Here is a 26,060-nt window from a genome sequence, read left to right as displayed (position 1 = left end):
GAGGTTAGCTCATTGGAAACAGAGTTAAAGCTAAGTAATACATGTAATGCTGATATGAAATGGAATGGAAAAGGTGAAAGTAAAACTGAACTTTGTACAGATAACTTTGTACAGATACATACTGTACAGATACATACTGTACAAAGTTACATACTGTACAGATACATACTGTACAAAGTTATTGGAAATAGCAATTTGGTTTATGAATTTACATGAAATTAACACTGGCCAGGAAGCTTGAGGGGCAGGAAAGGGAGAATGAACTAAATTCTCTGCGTAACAGTCTACACTCAATCTGCTTCTGTCTTGGCTTCAATGACTAGAAAAAGGAATTTTCAAACATGTTTTTTGAAAGCATACAAATGTAATTACTGCATAGTTAAAAAGTAAGTGTTTTCCAATAACTATCAGACATAAATACAGATAACTAACAAACTACCTGCAACCCCAAAGGAAATACTGAGAAAGAATAAAATATAAAATGGCAACTATGTAATTGATTTTGAAAAAAATCATTTATAAAGTTAAAACTGCATACACTATATGTCAATGACCATGAATTGGTCTTCGATACTTTAAAGGGGAAACTTTCTGTTGTGTTTATAACATAAAATCCAATTATTTATTATCTGCTGCTTATACATGATCAGACCAAAGGAATCGTTCCAAAAGGTTTAGAGGAGAAGTCACACAGTAGTTGAGGAACCTCAAACCCTGGTCATGGATGGTCCCAGTGTACTTTTCCTTACGTACCACAGTGGATTTATCCCCCCAGCTGGTTCACAACAGGCAAGGCAGACAATACAGGCTGCATAAGATTTCCAGCATCATCTGCTCTATGTATCATAACTGCAGATGGCATGCTGCTGTGTTTGTGAGTCAGTCCAGCCTCCCACGGTGGGTATGTCACCACTGACCTGTCACAGTTGGAGTGACACATCTTCCTGAAGATGGGCCTCTGCCATCCCCTACGACAGACTATTACAGAACTGGAAGAGCAGTACTGTTCGTTTACTTTTTTACGATGCTGATGAAAGAAATGCTCCTGATAGGGTTCCAATGGCTTCTCTCTCCATGCCAATCCAGAAAGTACAGCATGGCATTCAAGACCCACTTGCAAATCCCCAGCTGATGATATGCTGGCATGGCTTTTTCTTTAAAAAAATTTTTTTTATTTACTCAAACAGACTTTTCAGAGAGTCAGGTTATTTGTGGTTACTCCTAAATGTTACTGTGATTCCATGCTTCGTTTGTAAGAAAACTCACCCCTAGAGTGAGAAAGCTGTTGGCAATTAATTTTATTTTCCAGTTCACCACTCGTCTTCTCTCACATAATCATCAAATCATTCATTATGCATATTAAAAGTGACACACTACTAAGAGGGTATCTGCCACATTCAAGTAAACAAAGGTATGTGACACCAAAAGTAATTTCTTTTCTCTCTATTGTTAAAAAAGAAAAGAAAAATCAGAAAGAAAATTTTTTATTTTTAAAAATTTTTTATTTATTTATTTTTAGAGAGGGAAGGGAGGGAGAAAGAGAGAGAGAGAGAGAGAGAGAAACATCAATGTGCGGTTGCTAGGGGCCGTGGCCTGCAACCCAGGCATGTGCCCTGACTGGGAATCGAACCTGCGATGCTTTGGTTCGCAGCCCGCGCTCAATCCACTGACCTATGCCAGCCAGGGCTTAGAAAGAAAAATTTTAAGTAATTCACAGAAAAACAGGCAGTCAAAAATCCAATTCTATTCTACACTTGCAGTTTCCTGTTTTACAGAAATGAACAAGAAAAACGACAAAAATAGGCAGAAATTTAGAGATGAAAAATAAACTCTTCTCAGCAAAACTAAAAAAAAGTTTAGCTGCCAGAAACCTGCCCTTCCTTATGATCAGTCATTGACTAACTTAAAAAACAAAGTCATCAGCAATCATAAATGTGTTGCTGGTGTGTTCACTTTATGGCCTAAGGGGAGAAATGTGCGCCAAGAAAGTCTGAAACACTTGAAAAATACACGCTGCCATGAGGACACAGGTAATCCCAACTGCCACTCCTAGACAATACCTTTTGTGTAAACCAAGCTTTAAACTCTACAGCTTTCAATGATTTGATAGAGACTTGTTTCAAACCAGACTGGAAGCACCTGAACCTTTGTCACTGAACAAGAAGTCCCATTTTATGTCTCAGTTCTTCTAAATCTCAGAGAACTGTGCTTTCTCTGAACGCAGCGCAGAAGTCCCAACCATGAAAAAATGCAAGCAATCCAGAGTATACACAAATCCGTATTCAGTGTAGTAACTGTACTATAGTTTAGTGAAACTACTTGGTAAAGCTCAATGTCAGTGGCTTTAGAAAGAGATCACAGGTTTTCCTGTATCTTAAAAAAGGTATACTAGTGAGCTTTGTAATTAGGAGGGAATGCGTGGGGTTCACCATAAAGAATCTGATGGCTTTGTCCAGCTCCACCTTCCTTAGAATAATCAGGGAAACTTAGAATCGGTTTGCTAGCCTGACCTATGGTAACAGTCAGGAAAGGCATTTCACCAACCAGTTTTCCAAAGGACATTCTCATAAAGCGACACAACTTTATATGTTGTCATAAATGAGACCAATTAAGGTTCAGTATTTAGGTCAAGTTTCCAAACACCTGGGCAGTTCAAGCCTGTTGCGTGTAGCACAAGTGGGGTACGTGACGTAGAGTGGGCCCATGTGTTTTGAGACGAGGTGGGAGGAACAGGAAGGCAGGCCAGTGCTGGAGGCCTCAGTGACCTGAACTTGGCCTTCGGGCACGGTGTTTTGATGGTTGCTTATTTGGACGGTGTGGTCTTCACCCTTTCTATCATTTCAAAGGTCACACACACACACACACACACACACACACACACCAGTATTCAGATGGTACAGAGGACACAGGTTCAAACTCACTGTGCTTTTATGGTATTTCTCCTCCCCGCCTGTGCACACTTAGATCCAACTAAAATTGCTCTCAGGCGTCCGCCACTGCCTCCCGATAGTCAGAACACCCAGGGGCCTTTTTTCAGACATCCCGAACTCCGTATACACTTTACTTCTCAAAGCCCTGCCGAACCTGTTGTCGGCTAGCGTTTGTTTTTTCTCCTGCCAATGTAATTTCTTTCCTCTTCCTTCTTCCCCTATCCAGGACTTTCCCCCTCCTCTCTCACTTCCCAAGGCCATCAGGCCTTCTCCCACAATGTTCTGACTCCTAGGTTTTGCTCAAATGCCTCCCTCATGTTCAACACTGGATCTGTCTGTTGGATATCAGCATGGACTGAGGACGGTACCTAACACGACTCAGGGGAAAAAACGCATCTTCTTCCTCAGACTTTCTGCTTCCCTGGGTCCTTAAACAGCAGAAGCATCTAAGAAGTGAAAGAATGTGCCAAGGTGGATCCTCCCCTTTTAAAAGCTTAGGTGTCCCCCCACCCACCTCTCTGTTATATGTTTAAAGACTCAGAGTCTTTTAGTTCTGGAAATTGTCTTCGATTTCTCTATACGTTCCCCTCTCCATTTCCTCTTTTCTCTCTTTGTGGAACTTCTACCATTCAGCAATTGAACTGTGTGGACCGGTCCCCAGGTTTTTTCTCATCATTTCTCTCTCCTCTTTTCCACTTTCTTTGTCCTGTTGCTACACTGTCTAGATTTCTGTAACTTAATTTTACTACCTTTCTGTTGAGTTTCCGTACCATATTGTCCGTTAATGAGGTTTCTTTTTCCCGCTGAATGTCCTTTTGCACATCCTTTGTGACCAATGCTCTCTGAATGTATTAACAGATTAACTTTCCTCCTTGCTTAATCTGTCTCCCATTAGAGATTTTCCCCAAATGCCCCATGATCCCTGGCTGCTCACTCCTGTGTAAGAGTCGAACACGTAAACGCCAGTTGGAAGAGTTGCACACATGGGCGAGTGCTGCCATTCTGGATTTCAGGGCATGGAGGTTGGGCCGAGTGATTTCTTAGGAAACCCCACTCACTGTATCTGGAGATCTTTTAGGTTAGTCCGTCTCTCCAAAAGTCTCTTCTGGTTTCCTGGGGGAAGGCTAGAGACAGTGGCAGTTTTCATTGTGGTAAATGTCAAATCGACTTGTTCGGTGTGCCGTGCCTGCCTATCCTTGACTGTGCCTGGTGTTCCCTTTTCCAAATTCCCACTAAGGATTTGGCATTCTGGGGCTGCTCAGTTGGACTTCGTGTCTCATTGCTCTTGATTCTAGCCCCTTTACACATCTTGGTGAGTTTCTGGAGGGAGAGAGACTGGTGCAGGCACTCAGCCAGAAGGCCTTGGTGCCCTCGTCCGTTCCCAGCGCCCTGCCCCCAGTGGGACCTCTGTGGGACTCTCTGCAATCTCTCTACTGGCCTGCCCAGCCACCCTACTTGTGTATTCCCATTGAAGTCACTGCCTTCAAACACCAAACCAGTCATTTACTCAAAAACCTCCTCAGCTCCTCACTGCCTACAAGACAGTCAAAACTCCTTAGCGCCACGCCCAAGGTCTTGGGTGACCAGCCCCCCCAGGTTATCTTTCCAGCATGACCTCTCACCATACTACCTGCCGCCCAGATCCAAAGCTGCAATAATTTCAGTTTTAATAGCGCATCACCCTCTGTCTCCAAGACAATCAATTATGGAGAGGAGGTTGGAACCTGACTGCTTGACTCCATCACCCGGTCTCCGCCACATCGCCAACTGGGTAATGTTGGGCAAGCCACTTAATCTCCTTATCTGTAAACCCGGGACTCAAATACTCCCCACCCTGCAACATTATCGTGAGGATCATCAGCACACTCAGAACAATGGCTGGCACATAGGAAGTGCTGTGTGAGTGTTAAAGACTGCAAGTCTCTGCACACCGGCCTGCCTCAGGAGGTTATCAGATCCTTGGAGAGGGAACTCCTCCTGTGCTCAGCATATGTCCCGTGCTTAAAATGGGACAACAGGAGGCTATTCACTGGGGACAATGTGAAAAAGAGCTTGGCCAATGGAGACTGTTGACTGACGGTTCAACTCTACTGTGGCAAAGGCTACAGTCCAGTGAAGAGAACACAGAGGGTAAGATTGAATGGTTCGACACCAATGGGGAAGGCTTCACAGGTCCAACATGGAACACGGGGCTTGATGAGTGGCTGTGCAAGGAGAGCGAGGTCGTGCTGCAGAAACAGTGGGTGGGGGAGAGCCACAGGCTGGAGAAGCAGGTCGGGGCCGGTTGCACAAGGCCCCGCAGAACCTGTTTGCTCCGGTGGCTTGTTTCCAGCTGTGTTTGTCGGTTTCACCATCCTCGCACACGGGCAGTGCCAGAGACGATGTTGGGAAGCTGCATACCTGAGATGCAGCTACTTGACAATTATTTGGGAGATAAATGAGAACACGCTCCCAAATGACGTGGAAGAAGCCAGGCACAAAAGGACACATACTCTAGGATTCCATTTATATGGAAGACCAAAGCAGGAGAGATTGATCTACGTGGTTTTAATTCAGGGTAGAGTTAAGTTATAGGCGGACAGTGGACTAGGAAAGGGAGACTTCTGGGATATAAGTAACGTTTCTTGCTCTGGGTCCTGGCTCTACAGGTATGCTGTCTGTGAAAATTCATCAAGTTGGGAAGTTATATATACACTTAAGTTGTGAGCTTTACCTGCTATAGTTTAAAACAATGCAGCAGATTCATTACACAGCGCTCACTTAGACCCACATATGCTTTCATGCGGAGAAGGGGTGGAGTTACCGACGGGGCAGGTATCCCTGGTTTTGTGTTCCTGTAGGGACCAACTCCCAACAGCTCTTGGGTCCCCTGAATGGCTGAGGGTAGCGACAGCACGGCCAGCACCAGCCACCTTCACCCACAGTGGGGCTTCATGAGCGTGTGATGAACTGACGCACACCCAAGGGCAGGGTATGTATGTGGAGGCTTTGCGACACCAACACTCAGCCTCAGTGTCAGATCGCCTCCTTCTCATTTTAGATATAACGAGGGGCTGATGGCTCCTCATTAACCTTGTAGAGAAACACACATCAAAAACATCTGAACGTGCGTGACTTAATGCATTCAACATTGCTGTACCCTTGGAAACATAAAGAATGAGGTTGGCTGTGGTATTTTTTTTTCTTAAAAAGCTATTTTCACTAAAAAAGTGCATGTACACAGTTAAAAACAAATGAATAAAAATGATGTATGAGAAGTCAACTCTTCTACTTCCCATCTGTTTCCCAAGTAACCACTATTACAACTTTCTTATTCTTATATGTTTTGTAAGCCACAAAAGCACATATAAGCCTGTGTATTACTCCTGCCCCACCTTTTCTTAAACAAGTGACGGCCAGTATACTCATATTTCGCCCTATGTTTTTTATCTGTAAACACAGGTGCAGCTCAGTCTTCACGTAAGTATTCCACGTGAGTATGTGTTATGACTTATTAGCTTATTTCTAGTCTTTTGCTTCTACAAACAATATGGCATTGATCAGACTTGAAAATACACTGTTTGACATTCTTTTTAATTTATGTAGAAATTGCCCCAACATATACCCCAACTCTGTTATCAAACTTTTTGACCTCTGCATTTCTAATTGTTTGACATTAGTATCTCATTGTTATTTTATTTTTTAAAAGATTTTATTTATTTGTTTTTACAGAGAGGGGAATGGAAGGAGAAAGAGAGGGAGAGAAACATCAATGTATGGTTGCCTCTCATGCACCCCTTAATGGGGACCTGGCCCACAACCCAGCCATGTGCCCTGACTGGAAATCAAACCTGCTCCCCTTTGGTTCACAGTACAGCACTCAATTCACTGAGCCACACCAGCCAGGGCTCATTGTTATTTTAATTATCAATCCTCTGATCTTTCCATTTGTGCCTGAATGAGTACTGACCTGTTTTGACTACCAGTCTTTAAGTCTAGTAGGCTGTCTTCCTTATATTCCTCTACAAAAGGATCATTTAAAAAAATTTAAGGATGTTTCAGATTTCTAAATAGCAAAATTACCTAGGGTTTAACAATTTTTAAAAAGACTAGTCCCTGTTCATAGACCATCCACACACATATACATAGAGCTAATTACCGCTTTTTAAAAAATTGCTAAGATTTACAATTTTTACGTAACACAGCCTGGAGGAAATGATGACTGTACTGGGTTAGTGTCCCCCCGAATTCATGTCCACCCCAAACCTGTAAATGTGGCCTCATTTGGAAATGGGTAAGATGAGGCCACACTGGATGACGGTGGGCCCTGATCCAATGCTTGGCGACCTTGTAAGAGGGACACTGGATACACACAGACACCAAGGGAAAACAAGCAACAGGGACAATGGAGGAAGAGATGTGACTGACACGGGTACCAGTCAAGGGACACTCAGGACTGCCAGCAAATGCCGGCAGCTATTGAAGAGGTGAGGGAGGATTCTTCCCTGGGATCTTGAGATAAAGCATGGTCATGCCATGCCTTGACGTTGGAGTTGACGCCTCCAGAACTATGAGATCATCAATTTCTATTAGGTCTCCAATTTGCAGTAATTTGTTATACAGCCCTAGCAAACAGATACAAGAACCCTTTCAAGTGGTGCAAAACTGTATCAAGTGACTGATCATTTTTAAGTCACTAAGCTGCTTCCGATAAGCAAAAAGAAAGACTTACTTTAGAAAACCCTTTTTTTCAGGTTTTCTTTTTTACTATTATCCCACCAAGGCAAAACAGTTCCAGAAAATGGAATACCACTGGTTTACAAAGCGTTCATACTTTTATTACATTTTGCCTCAATCTGTTTCAACAACTTCAAAAGCGCTGTTGGGTTATACGGGAAAAGATTTTTCTTCTGCAAACGGTAAATGGCACCTTGTAGCTGTTCGAAGCATTTTACTGTTCTGTAAGATATTCCTGCTTCATGGACAGTGTTATCTGGGGCTGTGTCATGGGCAACAGAGGAAGGAGTATTAGATTCTTTCGGAAACACAGGCCTTGACGGAAGCTCCAGATTAAGTTCTTTTTCATCCCCGCTTGTTCCGACCATGTCCTGAGTTTTCTTCACTGCTTCCTGGTGTAAAGATGTCTGTTTACTATTTGCTGAACACAGGTCTGTGGATTCTACTTCAGAATCATCAGAGCTGTCGTAATCTACCAGGCTCTGAGAAGGTTGCGGGGAGGACAGGCGACTAGCCGGGGGTGTGGCGTGGGTCTCCGGGGATATGACAACCAGGTTCTGTGGTTCGGAAGCAGCACCAGCAGCCCAGGAGTCACGGGCAGGAGCATTCCTGTGACTGCCAAGAGCCGCCAAAAGGCTGATTTCTGTCTGGTTGCTGCTTCGGTCGTGGCCAAGTGAGGAGATACAACCACAAATATTCGTGCTCTCGTTAGAGTCCATTACATCAAAGTCCTTGCAAATGGTGAGAAATGTACCCCAGTCTTGGAGCAGTAATTTTAAATATCTGACAAAATATTCAAGAAAGCAGGTTTCTGATGAAATCAAAAAGTCCAGAAGAACGGTAGAATCAAATGCTATATTTTTTAAAAAGAATAAAAAAATACAGTGTGGGTTATAGCCGTTTTCGTGTGTGTGGTGGTGCCACAGTTCTTTTTCTTGGGTCAAACTTTCAGCAGCTTCATATTCTCTGAAAATAAAGATACAGGAGACCCCAGATTAATGACTTTTTACAAAAATAAGTTTAGGCAGATATAATTCACCTATAATAAAGTGACCTACCAGATTACTTTTCTAATCTACGTGTTATTTTAAAAGAAAAACAAATCCAAGCCCATCTCTTTCTCCACAAACTTTATATATAAATCTGACTCAATAAAAATAAACAAAATCACTGACTTCAGTAGTTCTAGTTTATGTGCCTAACGTAAGTACTCTGTCTCCCGCCCCTTGACCCCAGATGTCTCCATTCCTACAGGTTACCACTGATCCCGTGTGGTAAGGAGGGTAAGGTGGAGCTGCACCCCAACTTCCTTCTGTTCCTTCCACACTCCTGATCGGGGGTTGGCATGTGACCCAGATGACCAATCAGAGTACCCCATGCTCCTGGCCACCATGACTGGTTCTGATATGAACCTATGACCCACACAGCCAATCAGATGTCCCCTGGGACTGCTGCTAGTGGGCCTACCTGAGGACGAATCCAGAGCTGTGAGAGAGAAAGAGACATAATCAATGGCATCAGCTGAAGCCCAGTATATACACTTATGCCTGATGCCAACTTGGCCCTTTAGAATTCCCAATTAAGGGCCGATAAATTCTAATTTTTGCATAGAATAGCCAATAAATTCCAATTTTGGTGTTGGTTTCTATCATTTACAGCCAAACAATCCTAACTAATACAATTACCTTAAAAAATACATATGGCACACACACATGCCTCTCTGGACACAATGAACCGAGGTTAAGAGAGTTAGAAATTCACATACAAAGTGAATTTAATTCAGAGGCTCCCCCTCTCCGAGTGGCAAGCAGCCGGCTTTGAGCACAACGGAGATTATTCTGAAAGGCATGTGCGTTCAGATGAAATGTGTGTTTGACCATTTCTGAGCCTAATTCAAATCACATGCAGGAATTCTGTGTTCTTGATTAGACCCTTTCGGAAACTGGCCCCAAACACTCCCAGTCTGAAGGCAGCCACGGCCGGCGGGGTCAAAACACCAGTCAGGGCTGGCAGTGCAGGACTGCACCACCGATCATCAGGGAGACGGCCCTTCCTCTGGGGCCAAGAAAGAAATGGGAATAGAGCAAGGACGTCAGGGCTGGAGTAAAGCAGGAGCAGAAATCGTGTACAAGGTCATCAGTTATTAACTTCATAACCAACTACAGGTTATTTGCCACGAGAAGATAGGACCCCAAGCACAGCTGTTTTAATAAACAGAAACAGAATCAGTATAAAATGCCATCAGTGACATAACTTCATAATCGATTTCAGAGATTTGCTTCAAGATGATATCTGCTCCAGTTCAACTGTACACTCACATGAGGACTCTGAACAGCTTCTTTGATGACTAACCGGTTTGGACTTGTCTTTACAAAGGCAAAAGTCACCTTGTAGGAGCTCAGTGTGGAGGAGATAGTCTGAGAGGCAAACACAGTCCTCAAACATCAGTTAGAGGAAGATGCCGAGGAGGGTACTAACTTGCTCCGCACCGCACGGGCGGCACAGCGGTGAGGCCACGCCAGAGCCCGTGTTCTCTGATCCCAGTCTGGTCCTGCCACCCTGGGTCTGCCTGGCCCACCAAGTTTTCAATGACCGCTCAGGAACAATCTCGTTTTCATGCGGGGCTGAGTTAAAAGAAAGGAACTGGAACTTATAAGGAAACCACAAGCTTGTTAGGGAATTTTTCTTCCCCTTCTAATGATGGAAAGTAAATAGTAGGTCCAGCAACGGTATTAAAAATGTTGTCTGCTTTCCTGGCACGCAGTTAGTAAAATCACTTTAAAACATACCAACCTGCTCAATTTTAGGAAGATGCCCATGGAGGCTTTGGCAGCCTCCAGCATGTCATCGTCTTGTTCTATGAAGACCCGGGACAGCCACTCGCACGGATGCTGTGACCACACAGAGGGCTCAAGGTGGGGCTTTAAGAAGGCCAGCAACTCTGACATGAACCTCTGTAAATCAACTTCAAAAAATAACAATTTCAAAGCATAGGCAACAGTTTATGAGTACATTCATATTTTGCCTACTTATCTTATACATAATGATAGTTATTAGTTCTGGCTGGTATGGCTCAGTGGATTGAGTGCCAGCCTGTGAAGCAAATGGTTGCCAGTTTGATTCCCAGTCAGGGCACATGCCTGGGTTCGGGTCAGGTCCCCAGTAGGGGGCGTGTGAAAGGCAACCGCACATTGATGTTTCTCTCCCCCTCTTTCTCCTTCCCTTCCCCTTCTCTAAAAATAAATAAATACAATCTTTTAAAAATGCATTATTATAATTCACACTTCCAAATGTCTCCAAGTTAGGGATTATCTCAATTTTGCAAATTAGGAAACAGCTTCAGAGAAAAAAAGTGACTCACTCGATAGAATACTGTTAAAATGTACAGGCAGATTGTCTATTTGCTACAATTGCCAAATAACTAGTCATCTTTGAGAAATAAAAGCTACATGAATTCTTGCCAAAAGCATGTAAATGAATGAGCGGCAGACAACAGAGTGAGCAGTAGACAACAGCTGTCTGTTACTAGTGGCAACAATGCAACAAAACGGAAATAATTTTGCTTTAAAAGTAACACAATTTTTCTTGTTTGTTTAAAGCATTTAAAGACAGTACTACTATCAAGCACAAAAAACAAAGAGGTTTTGGGAAGTTTCAACTGCAATTTAGAACTCTGAATTATATAACACACGCCACCTAGTGTTGTGAATTATAACTGCACAGAATCATATCCAACAAATTGTTACTACCAGCAAAATGATGTCCAAAGCAATTCAGGGAAGCAACTGCTTACAAGTCAAACCTGTCACTAAAACCATGTGCTGCCTGTTTAGAGATGCTTACTCTTCATTTTTCTCGCATGAAAAGGAGGAAAATGAAGACACCCAACACCTCAATTGAATATCATACTTTAAATGGTGGTCCCTGGACTCTGAGGTGAAAATTATATGCAACAATTTCTCCATCAACGTAACTTTCTACACATTAGTAGATATATCAATTTTATGAAGGCAAATTTGAAATTACTACAGATATCCACATATGAGTTGACTCATGTCACTTACTTTGCAGTGACATAACACCTCCCTTTTTTTAACCCTAGTCATTAATTATGCTATGCAAATTCAGCTTAGCCCCCCCCCCTCAAAAGTAGGCGTTTCTTAAGGTAATTCTAATTTTCTTTTCTTTTTAGGAAAATCTGACAAATTATTACTTGGATTTCATATACAATAGCTTAAATTAGTAGAAGTAGAGTTCTGAGATTTGATAATTACGAATAATTTTACTTTAGTAATTACCCATTATTTTGCATGCTAAAGGAGTTAGGAAAATTACCTTTCATCTCCTTTGCTGAAGCACAGTTTTGAAACTTGATGTCTAAGGATTTAATGAGCAGCAAGCTGGCTGCTCTCAGGATCACGTGATCTGGACCAGGGAGACACTCACAGCCAGGCTGAACTTCACCGCCTCCAAAGCAGGAAGGTTTCCCATGGACAGACAAAGTCTTCAGTAAACCCGAACCCACAGCTTGCAGAACGGCATCAGCTAGGGCCAGCATGTCCCCATCTAAATGCTCATCTGGTGGCATGAAGGCAGCGACAGGTCCCCGACAAAGGTCTTCGCCCACTTTCCGGAGAAGGCACTTTTTAATGAAAATGATGAACTTCCTTTTGACGAAGGCCTGAATCAGCCAGGTAATAACGTGCAGTACACAGGAAGGTTTCAAAAAGAAAATCCTCTGGCAGGGGAAATGCAACCCCAGGTGGATCCTGGAAGCTATAAGAAGTTCAAGCAATTCCAGAAAATATATCAAGCTGTTCACTATTTTAGAAGTGTCTTGGAGGTTTGCCAAATGCTGAGAAAATAAGGAATTGTAAAAGACTTCAAAAGTCGCATCCAAAGGAGTCAGGAACTGCTTTAGAATTTCTGCAATTAAGAAAGAGTAATTATGAACAAGAGGAAAAACACAGCCTTCTTAAAACACACTTTTACTATTCAATTTTTATCAATGGTATCGCTTTACAAGATGAAAATGTATAGCATTGTTTACCTCCATCACATTTGTTCAATGTGAACAAATGAAGATACACTAACAGCTAACAGCCACAGTTCATATCCACTTTATAAATAACCATAGCATCCAATTATGCTAGGGATATATAATAATGGAAAGCTTTAAATTTGTTTTCCTTTAAAAAGTTATCCTCGATCAAAAAAAGGGGGTGAGATTCTTTAGTTTTTCATACTTCAGGACAGATCACATGTCATAAAGTAAGTTTTACTCTTTGTTATAAGTACAATTCTCCTTGGGAGCAAGATAATGACGATTGCTTACAGGGAATACAAGCCGTACCTGTTTTTTGTGAACGTGTGTCTTTGAAGATTTCTTTTATCACAGCAGTAAGAGTGTAGAGGCAGTACACTACTTCCTCGTTTTCAGAGTATTCACAAAGATTTCTTTGGCAAAAAGTAATCCAGGAATTACTTAACGTTATCTACAAGTGAGAACATTTTTATGGTAAGTTATAATATTTTCTTTATGATTACAAATCACCTATTGTATACAACTCTGTACAACACTGTTTTTCTTTTAAAGTGTACTTGTTAAAACAAGGACACAGATATCTCAATATTCTTTAAGTCAAAATTCAGTATGTCATAGAAATAAAGGACCAAAAGGGAACAAGAAAATATCAGCAGTGGTTATCTCTAGGTGGTGAAATGTGCAATTTTTATTTTGCTCTTTATATTTTTCTCATTTTCCAAATTTTCTGCCACAAATACCACATTTTTGGCATTCAGAAAATAATGTTATTTTCAGAAAGGAACAAGCATTTGTAGCTGAAAGTCAGCAGAAGCTTAGATTTATTAACTAATTCAGAAGAGAAAAATGTGATGTTCAATTTAGTAATTTTTTTCATTATACTGAGGACCATTCTTAGAATTTATTTATAGTAACCTGTAGAAATGGTCTTGGTCTCAGGCACAGGTTCCTAACCATTCATTCATTCATTTAAGCCTACCTACTCCTTTGAGAATCTGAGGTTATAGACCCTCCGACCTCGGGTTAAGAGTCTGATTTATAATGAGTTACAACATATTTAAAATTCTAATCCTCAATACAAGTCACCATCACATTATTGCATTCTTATACTTTTGTGGATTTACAGGCTACTATGTTAGCAAATGTGTCATTGATTCAAATATTTGAAGGGTAAAACTGGATGCCAAAGAGTAATTTTAAAGAAACCAGGAGAGGCACAATAACGTAGTTTGATTACTGACCTTTTCTTTCAATCGGAAATACAGAAGTAACGCAAGGCACTTTGCAGCCATGTGAGATAACAGTTTATCGGAGCTTTGGAACATACAGGTCTACAGGAAAACAAAATAAATTTACCCACTATTGCTGCTGGTTTTAAAACCATTACTTTAAAAATGCAGATCGGAAAAAATATTTAACCTATAAAAAGCAAATGGCTTACTAATTTAGAATCAAAGTCAGAGGACTGTAAGAGAATTTTCACGATCTCTCTGTATCTCTGTTTGGCACGGAACGCGGTCTCGACAGACAGTATCCTGGTCACCATCACCTGGACCACAGTTAGCTGAAGAAGTGCTGTTTCCTGGGCCCTGATCTTCAAACCCACAGGGGCTGTGGAGGTGGGACTCAAAGCGGCGGGGGACTGCTGGCACTCGCCCCGGACGCCAGGGCTGTCTGCGCATGCAGAGGAGCTGGCTGGGGAGCCATCTTGGTCTGGCCACGCGGGGTTGAGATAACAGACGTAACCCTGGGTGTCATGTTCAAGTGCGGCTCCACGTAGTACCTTCTTGTATAATTGTTCTAGAACTTCCAAGAAGTCTTCCATTTTGATAGCCAAAATATATTTTCTAGGAAGTTTGACAATTCCAAATGGTAACTATGGAACTTGGAAATGTGACGAATCTGTAAGGCGTGTCTCTTCCGTGAAACCTAAAATAGGAACAGTAATTTTAAAATTATAAGTGTTACATACATCATAGTATAAGGGAAAGGTATCTGTTTCCACTGAGTCATTTAGTCTCTTAAATTAAAGGTCACGTTGGTTGCTTGATTTCTAAAATGGAGTGTCGGTAAAAAGAACATTGTTTGAAGTCCATAAAAACAAAAATGTATGTTTTCCATACAGATTTAAGGCCATAAAAATTATCTTTAATTTTATCACAGCGTTCCTCTAACCATCTTCAAAGGGCTAACACGGTTTCTCACGCTTGCTGCTGGTAGCATTGCTGGAGAAGCTCCCCTGTGCATTGCGGGAAGTGGAGCAGCATCCCTGGCCCTCGCCCACTAAGATAACACTAGCGCTCCCTGGGGAGGTGAAATCCTCCCGGTTGGAAACCACCTAGCAAACTCCAATTCACGAACCTCCTCCACCTTCCACTAACTTATACATGAAGACCTAAAGTTAGGAAGCTATGTGCTTATCGCTGAGTAATTTCCAACTTCAAGTTACAAAATACAAAGAGATCTTGGTCATCATTTCAACCATTAAATAAAAGTTACAAAGCTGCCATCCCAGGAAAGACACAAGATGTTAAGACAAAGCAATCCAAGCGTGAGTAAACTATCTTTTGTAACCAGATGCAAATGCGGACATCTGGTTGTCCCAGAACCATTTAGGGCACAGGTGGCAAACACAAGGCCTTCGGGCCGAATCCAGCCTTCCACCTGGTTTTATTGGGCCCGGCACCTTGTTCAGTGCCGGGCTCCTTGCCCCTAGCTAAGGAGTAGTTACATTTCCACAGTCCTAAAATTACATTCGGCCCTTTGAAGGCAACCACGACGCTGATGTGGCCCCTGGTGACAAGGAGTTTGACACCCCTGGTTTAGGGTCAGAGATGACTTCCAAAGTGGAGAAAATGGCAATCAGTTACAGATGATTATCAGATGGAGTGCAGTTACCCTAGAGTAAGCAGGGCAAGGAAAACTTGAAGACTCTGGCACAAGCAGAGGTTAGCAAATATCCTTTCAATGAAAGGCCCGTGCCTCTGGGAATTATCTGGTCCCAAAAGGCTAAGTTCTGCCCGCCCCTAGCAGCCACTTTACACCTCGGTAAATTACGACCAATAGCAATGCAAATGATCTCGTCTATACACATGCAAATGCACGGCTAGGGCTGGGGCCAAAGTCCCTGCAGCGGGAAAAGCCAGCTTCGCTTGCGTTTATAAACACATCTCGACCTTCAGTTCCTCCAGGTAAAGTTGTGGTTCTTTAACTGTAGAAATGGTTGTGCCATCTACCTGGTTCTTTCATGAATTCATGAGTTAAATAAGATGATGGACACCCATTCCTTTTATGTGGGCCATGATGATGATGTCCTCATTTATCCTTGAACAAAATCCACAGTTTCCTGGTTCATTTGTGAATGCCCTGTCCACGCTGAACCTCCTTCCTCACAGGAAAAGACCTCTCAGAGGGCTTCCTGCTCCTGCCCCCCGCCATTTATACTGGGTCCCACCCACGCAGTAAGGCCCACAGACCTGCCCTCGGTCTGCAAACCTCCCTCTCCGCTGGTTTCTGCCCCGTGCTTTTTAGCTTCCGAGGAATTTCAGTTCCTGATCACCCCCAGAAGACAGAGCTGCCCTATTTTAGTCCTCTGGCGCAGAAATAAATATTAAGAAGCCTATAGAGTTGTACATAAAGTTACGAATAAAACTTTTGTTAAGTTTCCTCTGATTCCTATTTTCAAACTGCAGAGTGCATGCCCTGTGATTTACAACATAACTAAGCATCAGCAACCCTGTTCCCTTGAACAGCGAGAAACCTGGCCTGGGCCCCGCAGTTCCACAAATCAGAAATGGACAAGCACAGGTGTTCCAAGACAGGGCTGCCCAGGAAGGGCCACACTCCCAATAGGACTCAGGCCACCCTTTCTCACTGATGATACCCTTGTCTTATAAGACCCGTCATTTTTCCTCCTTTGAGAGGTTTCCCAGTAATGAGCATTTTCCTGTTGCAACAGCCTAGATACAATCATCTAATTGTCTTGTTTATTTTGTCAGCCACCCGTCAGGAATTAGTTTTCATATTCCACTTCAAAGCCTACCTCTATTGTACCCATTTCTTCCCAATAAACTACTGACATTTTTATGTCAAATACTCTATGACAACAGACTATTTTAGGTTATAACTCATAACACATTCTGAACTCATTATCATTTTCCACCACAAATGGAATTATCTTTATTTCAATGCTATAGCAGTAAAATAATTCTAAGAATATATAAATCTAAGTTTCTCCTTCAGTTTCACCCTACAGGAGAATGAAACTGCTGTTATTTAAACACTTTCCACCTAGAAAAAGGGCCATGTCAAATGACTTCATCATTTCAGCACACACACAAAAAAGCGAATGCCAATAAACAAAGGTATTTTGCAGGGGTCGGGGAGGTGGGGGTGGGAATGAGCTGTTTCCCATCACGGCTTTTGCCAAGGATGGTTGGGAGAAATCAGACTGAAAAGTTAGAAACTTTCTATTAAGATACAGATTCAAAATGACCCTTTACAGGCAGAGGAAAACCACCAAGCCTCCACTAGGGGTCACGATGCCAGGCAGGTAACGAACGAATGAAGAAAATAGGGGCTAGGCTGCTTCTGTTGTGACTCAGCATAAACCTCCTAATTACAGTCTTCTAAAACATTAATGCTGGCCAGAGCAACCCGCATTAAAATAAATATCTGTGGGCAGCCCACTGAGCATTGAGAACTGCAGTTGTTGTTTTTTTTTTTTTTTAAGTCTTTGTTGTTTTTTACAAAAACAACCACCAATTATAGCATCAAAAGAAAGGGCACATTTTGAGAAAACTAGGGAATTTAAACCACCACACTTTTTGTTTTTTTCCCCCGCTGAAGTGGCGGCTCCAAGGTTGGTGGCCTCAGGCTGCATTGCCACCCTGACCTGGAGGAAGGTGACCCCTCAGGCACCCGGTTTTTCAGAGACTCTAACAAGGCAAAGTGTCTGGTGAAGGGTGCTCAACAAGCTGGGGAGCTGTGAAGCCAGCCAGAGTGATGAGAGAGAGAGAGAGAGAGAGAGAGAGAGAGAGAGAGAGCGAGCGAGCAAGCGCTGTGGGGCCCAGAAAGGAAACAAGTATTAGGAGCGGCCTCATTAGGGCAAATGAGTGCTTCTCCGAGTTTTCTCAGAAAGTTCCTCTTGGCAGAAGACAGCAAACCTCCATGCCAGGGGCCAGGGGGTTACCCGTTACAAGCATGGAATCTGAAGTCTCTCGTGCACTGTTTAAACACTGGAAACTATTTTAAGTTTGCATTCTATTACTGAAGAACCCTGTGTGTCTTGATATAAAAAGAATGGATTTCCCAACCACCTTCACATACAGTTGACTTAGGAATTGTAATTCCTAATTTCATCATGTGCCTATCATACGTATGAGACGCTATTCTAAGTGATTAACTGCTTCACCACCACCACGTGAGGTGGAAACTTCCTTATCAGGCCCATGTCCCAGACGAGGAAAGTAAGGCACCCAGAGATCAGGTTATGGAGCTAGTTCAGAGAGTCGGGATTTGAACCCAGAAAGTCGAATTTCAGAGCCTGTAGCTTCGTAAGTCTATATCGCTCCATTGACGAGGATGCTGAGATTCTCCAGAGACAGGTTGGGGTGCTCTAAACAGGGCTGTCTTCTAGGATTCTGATTCCCTGCCTGGTTAGGACTCAACGGGAAGTTTAGGGAGGTGGGGGAGGCCTGCATATCGGGGCGAGGTTAGGGGAGGCTGATGCGGGTGGTTAAGCCCCTAAACGGAAAGGACAGAGGTTCCCATCGTCCCTATCACCTGCGCCATCAAAGCTGATGAGCTTTGATTTCAAAAGCGCCTCCCTCCCCTATAGAAAGGAGGGGGGAAGAGATACCTTCCAAAGAGCCTGCCTGGGGCTGGGCTCCTTCCCTTTGCCCTGCTAGACTCTTCGCCTTTCTCCTAGCCCTGACAGGCTCCAGCAGGAACTTCGGGGAGGGGGAAGGTGGGGGAGGAGAGGGGAGGGGATGGGGGAAGGCAGCTCTTTCAGGTTTCTGGAACTCCGCCTTCTATTTACCTCCGGGCCTAGTGCAGGTAGCGGCAGTTACAAGCCCCAGGGGTACACCAGCACCCACCCCCCCCCCCCCCCCCCCCCCCCCGCCTTTTCCTTAAAACAACGGTGCTCACGTTTCAGCTGCCCCAGAACCACCCGGAACTCTGCAGGGCCGTACCCCAGGGATTTCAGATGCGGTAGTTCTGGGACCGGGCCCAATAATTTTTACTTCTATTGTAACTAGTTTCCAGGTTACTTGCTGAAGCACTGACGATACTTGAACCCTCCATGCGCTGGTAAACCGTCTTTTTATTAAACTCTTACCTGTAGAACCCAGATACACGTCAGGATTTTATTATATTTAGCATGAAGGAAGAGCCTGATAATTAAGTCATAGATAAAAGACTTAAAATATATGATGAAGGCCAGCGGGTAAGTGTTTTTCTGGTCTACACGTAAGAGCCTGAGATCTGGGATTGAGTCAAGTGGCTTCACCACGTAATCCTCCAAGCCTTAGTCTCCTTCTGTGTTCAGGGGGCATAGTGACAGCACCCAGGTCACAGGGTACTGGCAGGGTTCAATTACAGGTGACTGTCCCTGTAATAAGCCCCAGTGAACATCTGCCCGTATCTCTATTGCCACAGCTGGCTCTGTTAAGCGTGTTAGCGCGTGACGGGACAGGCCCCACAGCCCGCCAGGTCTCCACACCTCTTTCCCTTCCTCTGCACTTCTATTTACGATGTAAGGCTGCCTCTACTTTTTTATGTTTATTTTTTCTATTCTTTATAAGGCTGCTTCTAAAAATTAAATGAACGTGGTTTGATTTTGAGAAAAAAAAAAAAACATTATAATCCTCTCCCATGTTTAAGGGGGCAGCAACTTAAGGCAGGCACAAATATAAAACACTAGTTACCAGATTCTTCTTCCTTTTCTTTATTGAGCTATAACTGACTTATAAGATTATATTAATGTTAGGTGTTCAAATACATATGAATGTAAATGGTCACCACAATAACTCTAGTAATGTCCACCAACATACACAGTTCCAAAAATAATTATTTTTTGTGATGAGAGCTTTTAAGATCTGCGCTCTCCGAAACTTTCAGATACGCATGGTGACGATACTAACCATAGTCACCATGTTGTACATTACCTCCCTAGGACTTAATGCAGTTTGTAGCTTTTTCCACCTTTACCCATTTGTTCCCATTCCTCCGGCCCCCAGCTCTGACAAGCACCAACCTATTCTGCATCTACGAGCTTGGGGGGGTTTTGTTGGTTTCTTTATTCATTCATCCATGGATGGGCACTGAGGTTGTTTCCGTAGCTTGGCTATTGGAAATAATGCCGCAATGCCGGATTCTTGGTAAGAAATGTAGTAAGCACCCACTAACAGGTGTGGGGCCTCTGAGTGGGAACAGGGGAGAGGGCGCAGTCTCAGAGATGGGAAGCAGGGCAAAAGCAAGAGGTCACACTCATCTGAACTTGACAGCTCCTCTGGGGCCATCCTGGTTCGCCTGCTGGATAAACTCATAAAGAGCCTGTATTGGTTTTGGACAAGTAATGAAGTAGTCTTGCTCTCAGAAGCCTGGATGGAATAACAGAGGGATGGCAGCATGTAATATAAACTGGATCACCAGAAAATAACCCTATGGAACTTTTCCAGACAGTGCTGTTAAACTGACCATTCCCAGGGCAAACTTTTTTGCATAGTGCAGATGGGGAACTTTCCAATCAGAGCACTTTGGTTCCAGAAAACAAGTCTCAGAGATGATCTAGACCAGTGGGTCTCCAGCTCTACCTTATGAATCCTCTGGGAGGCTCGTTGGAACACGAGAGCTGGGCCTTGGCAGTTCTGATTCTGTGGGTGCGAAGAGCACCCAAGAACGAACAGGACCAGGGACTCTACTTTGATAAGCACTGACCAACCTACCCAATTTGACTGGTAAGGAATCTGAGAGCATTAGGTTTGTATTTGATCATGATAATGCCATGCAGTTTTTTTTGTTTTTGTTTTTTTGAAAAATGGAAAATCTCTAGTGTATCAATACTAAAAACAAGATGTTTCTACCCTTAGTTGCTAAATTATGGTTCTACCTTTTAAGGGATGCTTCAGAATGAAGTGTTTCTTCACTCATTCCCCTTTCCCAATCTATGCCCCTTTCCCTCCTCCTCCCGCCCCACCCCCCAAGAAAACCCAACCCCAGTGGCAAGACCCTCCATCAGTGTGACAATGAGACTACCTACATCACACTCAGTTCCTGAATTCTGAATGCTGTACAGACAAATGAGATTCGATTTTCACTGGAGAAAATAAGGTTACCTGTCCCATCTCGGCAAAGTAGTACACACTCAAAGGTTTGAGAAAGCCCAAGGCTTTTATGGTGAAAATACCTAAACAATCCAGTAAGAGGATGCCAATACTGCTTCATTTAGTCCCTTGAAAGGTGCCTTTCTGGCTCTAGGTCTTGATATAACGCCGTTCCCTCTGCCTAGAAAGCTTTGCCACTTTTCTGTTTCATGCTTGAACATCATTTTCTATGCCAACAAACTGGACAACCTAGAAGAAATAAATTCCTAGAAACATATAACCTACCAAGACTGAATTGTGAAGACACAAAAAATCTGAACAGGCAGATGACTACGGAGAAGACTGAATCACTCATCGAACCCTCCCAACACTCAAAAGTCCGGGACCAGGTGGCTTCAGAGGGAATGCTATCGAACATGTAAAGAAGAACGGACACCAAACCCTTCATGAACTCTTCCAAAATTACAAAAGAGGAGGGAACACTTCCAAACTCATTTCACAAAGTCAATGTTACCCTGATACCAAATCCAGACGTGCAGACAAGGGCACCACAAGAAAATTATGAATACCAATGAAAAAAAATCCTTCACAAAATTATTAGCACCAAATTTGAAAATGTATTAAAAGGATCACACACCATGATCAAGTGGGATTTATTCCAGGGACACAAAAGATGTTTCAACATCTGCAGATTGGTCAGCGTAATGGGCCACATTAACACAATGAAGGATAAAAATCATATGATCACCTTAATAATGCAGAAAAAAGCATTTGACAAAATTCAACATCCTTTTTGATACAAAGTGGGTGTAGAGGGAACATACCTCAACACAATAAAGGCCATATATGGCAAGGCCACTGCCAACATCATACTTAATGGGGAAAAACAGAAAGCTTTTCATCTAAGATCAGGAACAAGACAAAGGTGTCTACTAGGGCCACTTCTACTCAAAACAGTATTAGAAGTTCTAGCCTGAGCAATTTGGCAAGAAAAAGAAACAAAAGCCATCTAAACTGGAAAGAAGTAAAACTGTCACTACATGCAGATGACATTATATATAGGAAATCCTAAAGACTCACCAAAATGCTGCTAGAAGTACTATTCAGGAATGTCGTATCTGGCGACATCAATATACAAAAATCTCTTGCATTTCTATATACTAATAATGCATACCAGGAAGAGAAATTAAGAAAACAATCATATTTACTTATTTATGATTGCATTAAAAAGAATAAAAATACCTGCAAATAAATTTAGTCAAAGATGTAAAAAAAGCCTGTATAAAGCAAGATTTTAATGAAACTAATTAAGGAAGACACAAATAAATGGAAAGACATTCCATGTGCACGGACCGGAGGAGTCAATATGGTTGAAATGTCCATTCTACCCAAAGTAATTTACCGATTCAACGCAATCCCTATCAAAATTGTGACAGCATTTTTCAGCAGTAGAGCAAACAACCCTGAAACTCCCGTGGAGCCATAAAGGACCCTGGATCACCAAAGCAATCTTCGTGCAATCCAGAGGCATCCCGCTTCCTGACCCCACACTGTGTTGTGGTGTTACAATAACCTCCACACTAGCAAGTCCAGAATCCCCAGCCAGGGCCTAGCTCTCCTCTGGGCTCTGTACTCGGGTATCTAAATGCTACTGCAGAGATCCACTTGGGAGTTTCCCCCAGGTACCGTCAGCATAAACTCAAGTCACCGACGGCCCCTTAAGCTTGTTTTCCACCGTACTTCCCATACCTCAGCATACGGCATCTGTATCTCCTGGTCACCCACACTAGAAACAGACATCTACAACAGAATTAGACATCTGGCAGGACCATTCCGCCCGCACTCCCCTCCATCCTCGCCGCTACTACTGCAGCCTACCACGCCCACGCTGGACAAAGGCAACTGATTCCTTGCTAAGTGGTCGTCCCGTGACCTACCCTATACCCACCTCCTTCTAAAAACCCCTTTCCTTAGGATCAAGTCCAAACCCCTGACCATGGCATTGTACGCCCTTCAAGAACTGACCATTGGAGTCGCCACACATCAGCGGCCCACAAACGAAGTTCCGGGCTTTCTCTGAGTTCTTCAGAAACACTGTGTCCCAAACTTTGCCTAGCCCATTGTTTTTGACTATATCATACTCAGTTTTCTACTTCCCACTCTCAGCCTTCAACTTGGAAAGCTCCCGTCTCCGGGAGGCAGTCTGTATACGCAAGTCAGGGGTGGGGTCCCTGCCAAATGCTCTGTCAGCATATAGCGCAGCTTTGGTCTCACTGCATCGCCTGTAACTATCTTCTAGTTTGGTTCACACTTGATTATAAGCTTCCTTGGGCAGGGCTGAGCCCCGTTTGCCTACATAAGCCAATACGTAGCTCAGGAGTATTTCTGAATGAATGAAAATGTAAAAGCAAATATTGGGGTAAACTGGAAGTGCCTGTAGTGCCCCCCGCCATCTGCAATACAACATCTTAGTATGTTTTTATTGCATAGAGCAGTTCATATATTGAAGTTTCTTTTCTTATATAATTAGGACATTGGTGGTAGCCAAATATCTGGTGTATTGGGTGACTTCGTTTAAAACAATGTCAACTCTCTGCCCAGGCTTCCATATTTGGGGGAACCCGTCTCCCAGCTGGTCTTCTCCTTGAAGTTCTCATAGACCTTTTCAAAACATAAATAAGATACAGTAACTTCTCGCAGGACCTTGCAGGCCCTGCGAGATCTGCAGGCTGTCCCACACCCCCAACCTCATTACCAAGCATTCTCCCTGCTTACTCACTCTGCTGGACCAGCTGGCCTTTCTTGCAGTTCCTATCAACAGCAAAGGTTATTCCAGCGTCAGAGGCTTTGCGCTTTGGTTCTCCCTGCCTGCAAATTTCTCCCCCCCCCCGCCCAGATCTTGGCGTGGCCGGATCCTCCACATTCAGATCGCTGCGGAAACGTTGCTTCCTCAAAAAGCTTTCCCGACTACCTGTCTAAAATAGCCATCACGTCCCAGACACACTCGATGCCATTATCCTGCTGGATTTCCTTTATATAATATATCCGAATGTTAGTTTTGTGTTTTTCTGTCTCCCCTGTTAAAAGTGAAAGATCCAAGGGCCCGAGTATATGCATCTCTTAGTCACTGTTGTTTCTCTGACGGCATGAACAGTGCCCGGCCAGTGAACGGTTGCTTGAATGAATAAATGCACTTAATAAACATGTCCATCTCGTACGTTTTCTGTTTTCTTTCCCCCTTCATCCACAGCAATCCGTGAAGGTCGCTATCCTCATGGGGAAAAGCCCCTGAAGAGTCACCGCCGCTCCAAAGACAGTCCTCTCTTCCGCGCTCGGCGAGGTATGCTCTGCCTGGTAGTTAACGGGGCGTAAGGGGCAGAGACGAGCCCAGGACCCGGCGCTCCAGACTGAAAAACGCCGAGGAGCGGTGGGACAAGGCGCCCCTCTCTTCGCTTCCTGGAACCGCCGCTTCCCCAACCTTAAATCCTTAGGCCAGCCTCTTAGTCGGCCGCAAACACGACTCCCCGGCCGCCGAGCTCAGCGGCCGATCCCCGTTACCTGTCAGAGATCTCATTCAAGGAAGCTTGCCATCACACCGCCATTCCAGCGAACACCGGCCCCCTCCAGGCCACCGTAGTTCACGGAAAGTACAAGCTGGCCCCTCCTTCCGCATGCGCAGAGGCCCCATTCGGCGTACAGTGTCTCTTAGCAACCGCTTTGAGTCCCTCCGCTAGGGGCGGGGCACTGGAAGACGCCGCGGAGAAGCTGAGGGGAAAGTGAGCGAGGCCAATCGGAGACGGGTCCCAGCTTCGATCGGCACGCCTCCTTTAACTGTCGCGAATGAGCGGCAGCTTTACGGCAGGCAAGGGGTGGGGCTGCTAGGGATAAGGAGGAGAGAAGGAAGCAACTAACCAACCAAGTCGCCCCCACTCCCCACCCCCACCCACTCGGACCTGGTTTACGGCTCCGGGCTCGGGCTCTGGCGCGGCCGCTGATTGGCTGCTGAAGGCTTGGTCCCATCCCAGTGACCCCAAAGTGCTGGAGGGAGGGGGCGGGGGTGGCCCAGTGCAAAGTGCATCCAGAAAACCCCCTATCTAGAGCCCCCGAGGCTGGCACTTAGGACCCTGTGCGACCCGGGACCTTGCTGCCCCGAGACCTCCCGCGTTTCCCTCGTAGCCGGGAGCCTCCGGCCCGGAGCGCGGTAGCCCCCTGCTCGGAGCCCTCAGACCGGGACTCTCCGCCCCCCCACCCCCCGCCATCCCCAGCCGGGACTTCCTCCCTGCACCCCTGCCCCGAGGCTGCCCCGCGGCCAGGACCGCCGCCCCGCGTCAGCTCGGCTGTGTGGATGCTCGCCGGGCTGGGGCCGTGAGGCACCGAGGAGGCTCAGGAACACCCGTGTCCGGCCCTGCCTGGGGTGTTTCTTCAATGGAGAAGTTGGTGAGTGTGGAAGAGGCTGAAAGGAGGAAGAGAAGCAGCAGCTGAGGAGACAGGTAAAGTCAGTTACCTTCCCTAAAGGGAAGAGGGCGGCCGGTCGGGAGGGAAATCACTGCATCTCCCTGCTTTCCTTATCACTCCCGTCCCTTGCTCCTCTTCCTCAAAGCCCCCTCCACCTCGTTCCAGGGGCGCCGCACCTCTCACTGGTTTCTGATTTCCAGGTTCGAGTTGGCTAGGGGAGCCTAGAGGAGCAGGAAGCGGCCTGCCCACCCGCCGAAGTAGCAGAGAGAACCTCTCACTAGCATCCTCTGTGAAGGTAATAAGCCAGCCCTCCCCTCCCCCATTGTTTGTTTCTGGCCCCTATCTCATTAAGCAGTTCTCTATTTTCAGGGTAGTTAGTTACCTGGGAGTGCAGCTCTTTCCTGGCCTCTGTTTTCCCAGTAAAAACAACAAACCTTGCTCTTGCCCTGCTACTTAACGTTGTAACAACTTTCTTATCCCCTAAATGTTATTTCCTACCTTTTTCTCTGTCTGTTTCCGTGTTTTGCATTCTCTTGTGGTAACTGCACCGTTTACCCTGCTCTGAGACTTGGAGACCTTTTGGTAGTC

General features: G+C 44.4%; 2 protein-coding genes across 4 annotated transcripts in view; one reads left to right on the top strand and one right to left on the bottom strand.

Moving 5' to 3' along the window:
- Positions 1–7,012: 7,012 nt before the first annotated feature.
- On the bottom strand, positions 7,013–24,808 carry LINS1 (lines homolog 1). Of its 3 annotated transcripts, none has more exons than XM_028502324.2 (7): positions 23,797–24,808; positions 14,132–14,619; positions 13,932–14,021; positions 13,000–13,141; positions 11,982–12,572; positions 10,440–10,611; positions 7,013–8,612 (listed from the first exon to the last, which is right to left on the bottom strand). In XM_028502324.2, the coding sequence occupies exons 2-7, from the start codon at positions 14,513–14,515 to the stop codon at positions 7,727–7,729; spliced, it is 2,265 nt and encodes a 754-aa protein (XP_028358125.1). In that variant the 5' UTR covers positions 14,516–14,619; positions 23,797–24,808; the 3' UTR covers positions 7,013–7,726. The 3 variants fall into 3 exon arrangements, with proteins under 3 accessions (XP_028358125.1, XP_028358128.1, XP_028358126.1); XM_028502327.2 differs by having other exon boundaries at positions 14,474–14,619; XM_028502325.2 differs by having other exon boundaries at positions 24,576–24,808.
- Positions 24,809–25,040: 232 nt separating this feature from the next.
- The window catches only part of ASB7 (ankyrin repeat and SOCS box containing 7), a 34,833-nt gene continuing 33,813 nt past the window's right edge, over positions 25,041–26,060 (top strand). The window contains exons 1-2 of the mRNA XM_028502277.2: positions 25,041–25,507; positions 25,673–25,767. The gene's annotated coding sequence lies outside the window, so the exon portion shown is untranslated. The remainder of the gene's footprint in view (positions 25,508–25,672; positions 25,768–26,060) is intronic.

The sequence above is a fragment of the Phyllostomus discolor genome, chromosome 12, assembly GCF_004126475.2.
Source record: "Phyllostomus discolor isolate MPI-MPIP mPhyDis1 chromosome 12, mPhyDis1.pri.v3, whole genome shotgun sequence".
NCBI classification, from domain to species: Eukaryota; Metazoa; Chordata; class Mammalia; order Chiroptera; family Phyllostomidae; genus Phyllostomus; species Phyllostomus discolor.
This window is presented reverse-complemented; position numbering and strand designations above follow the sequence as displayed.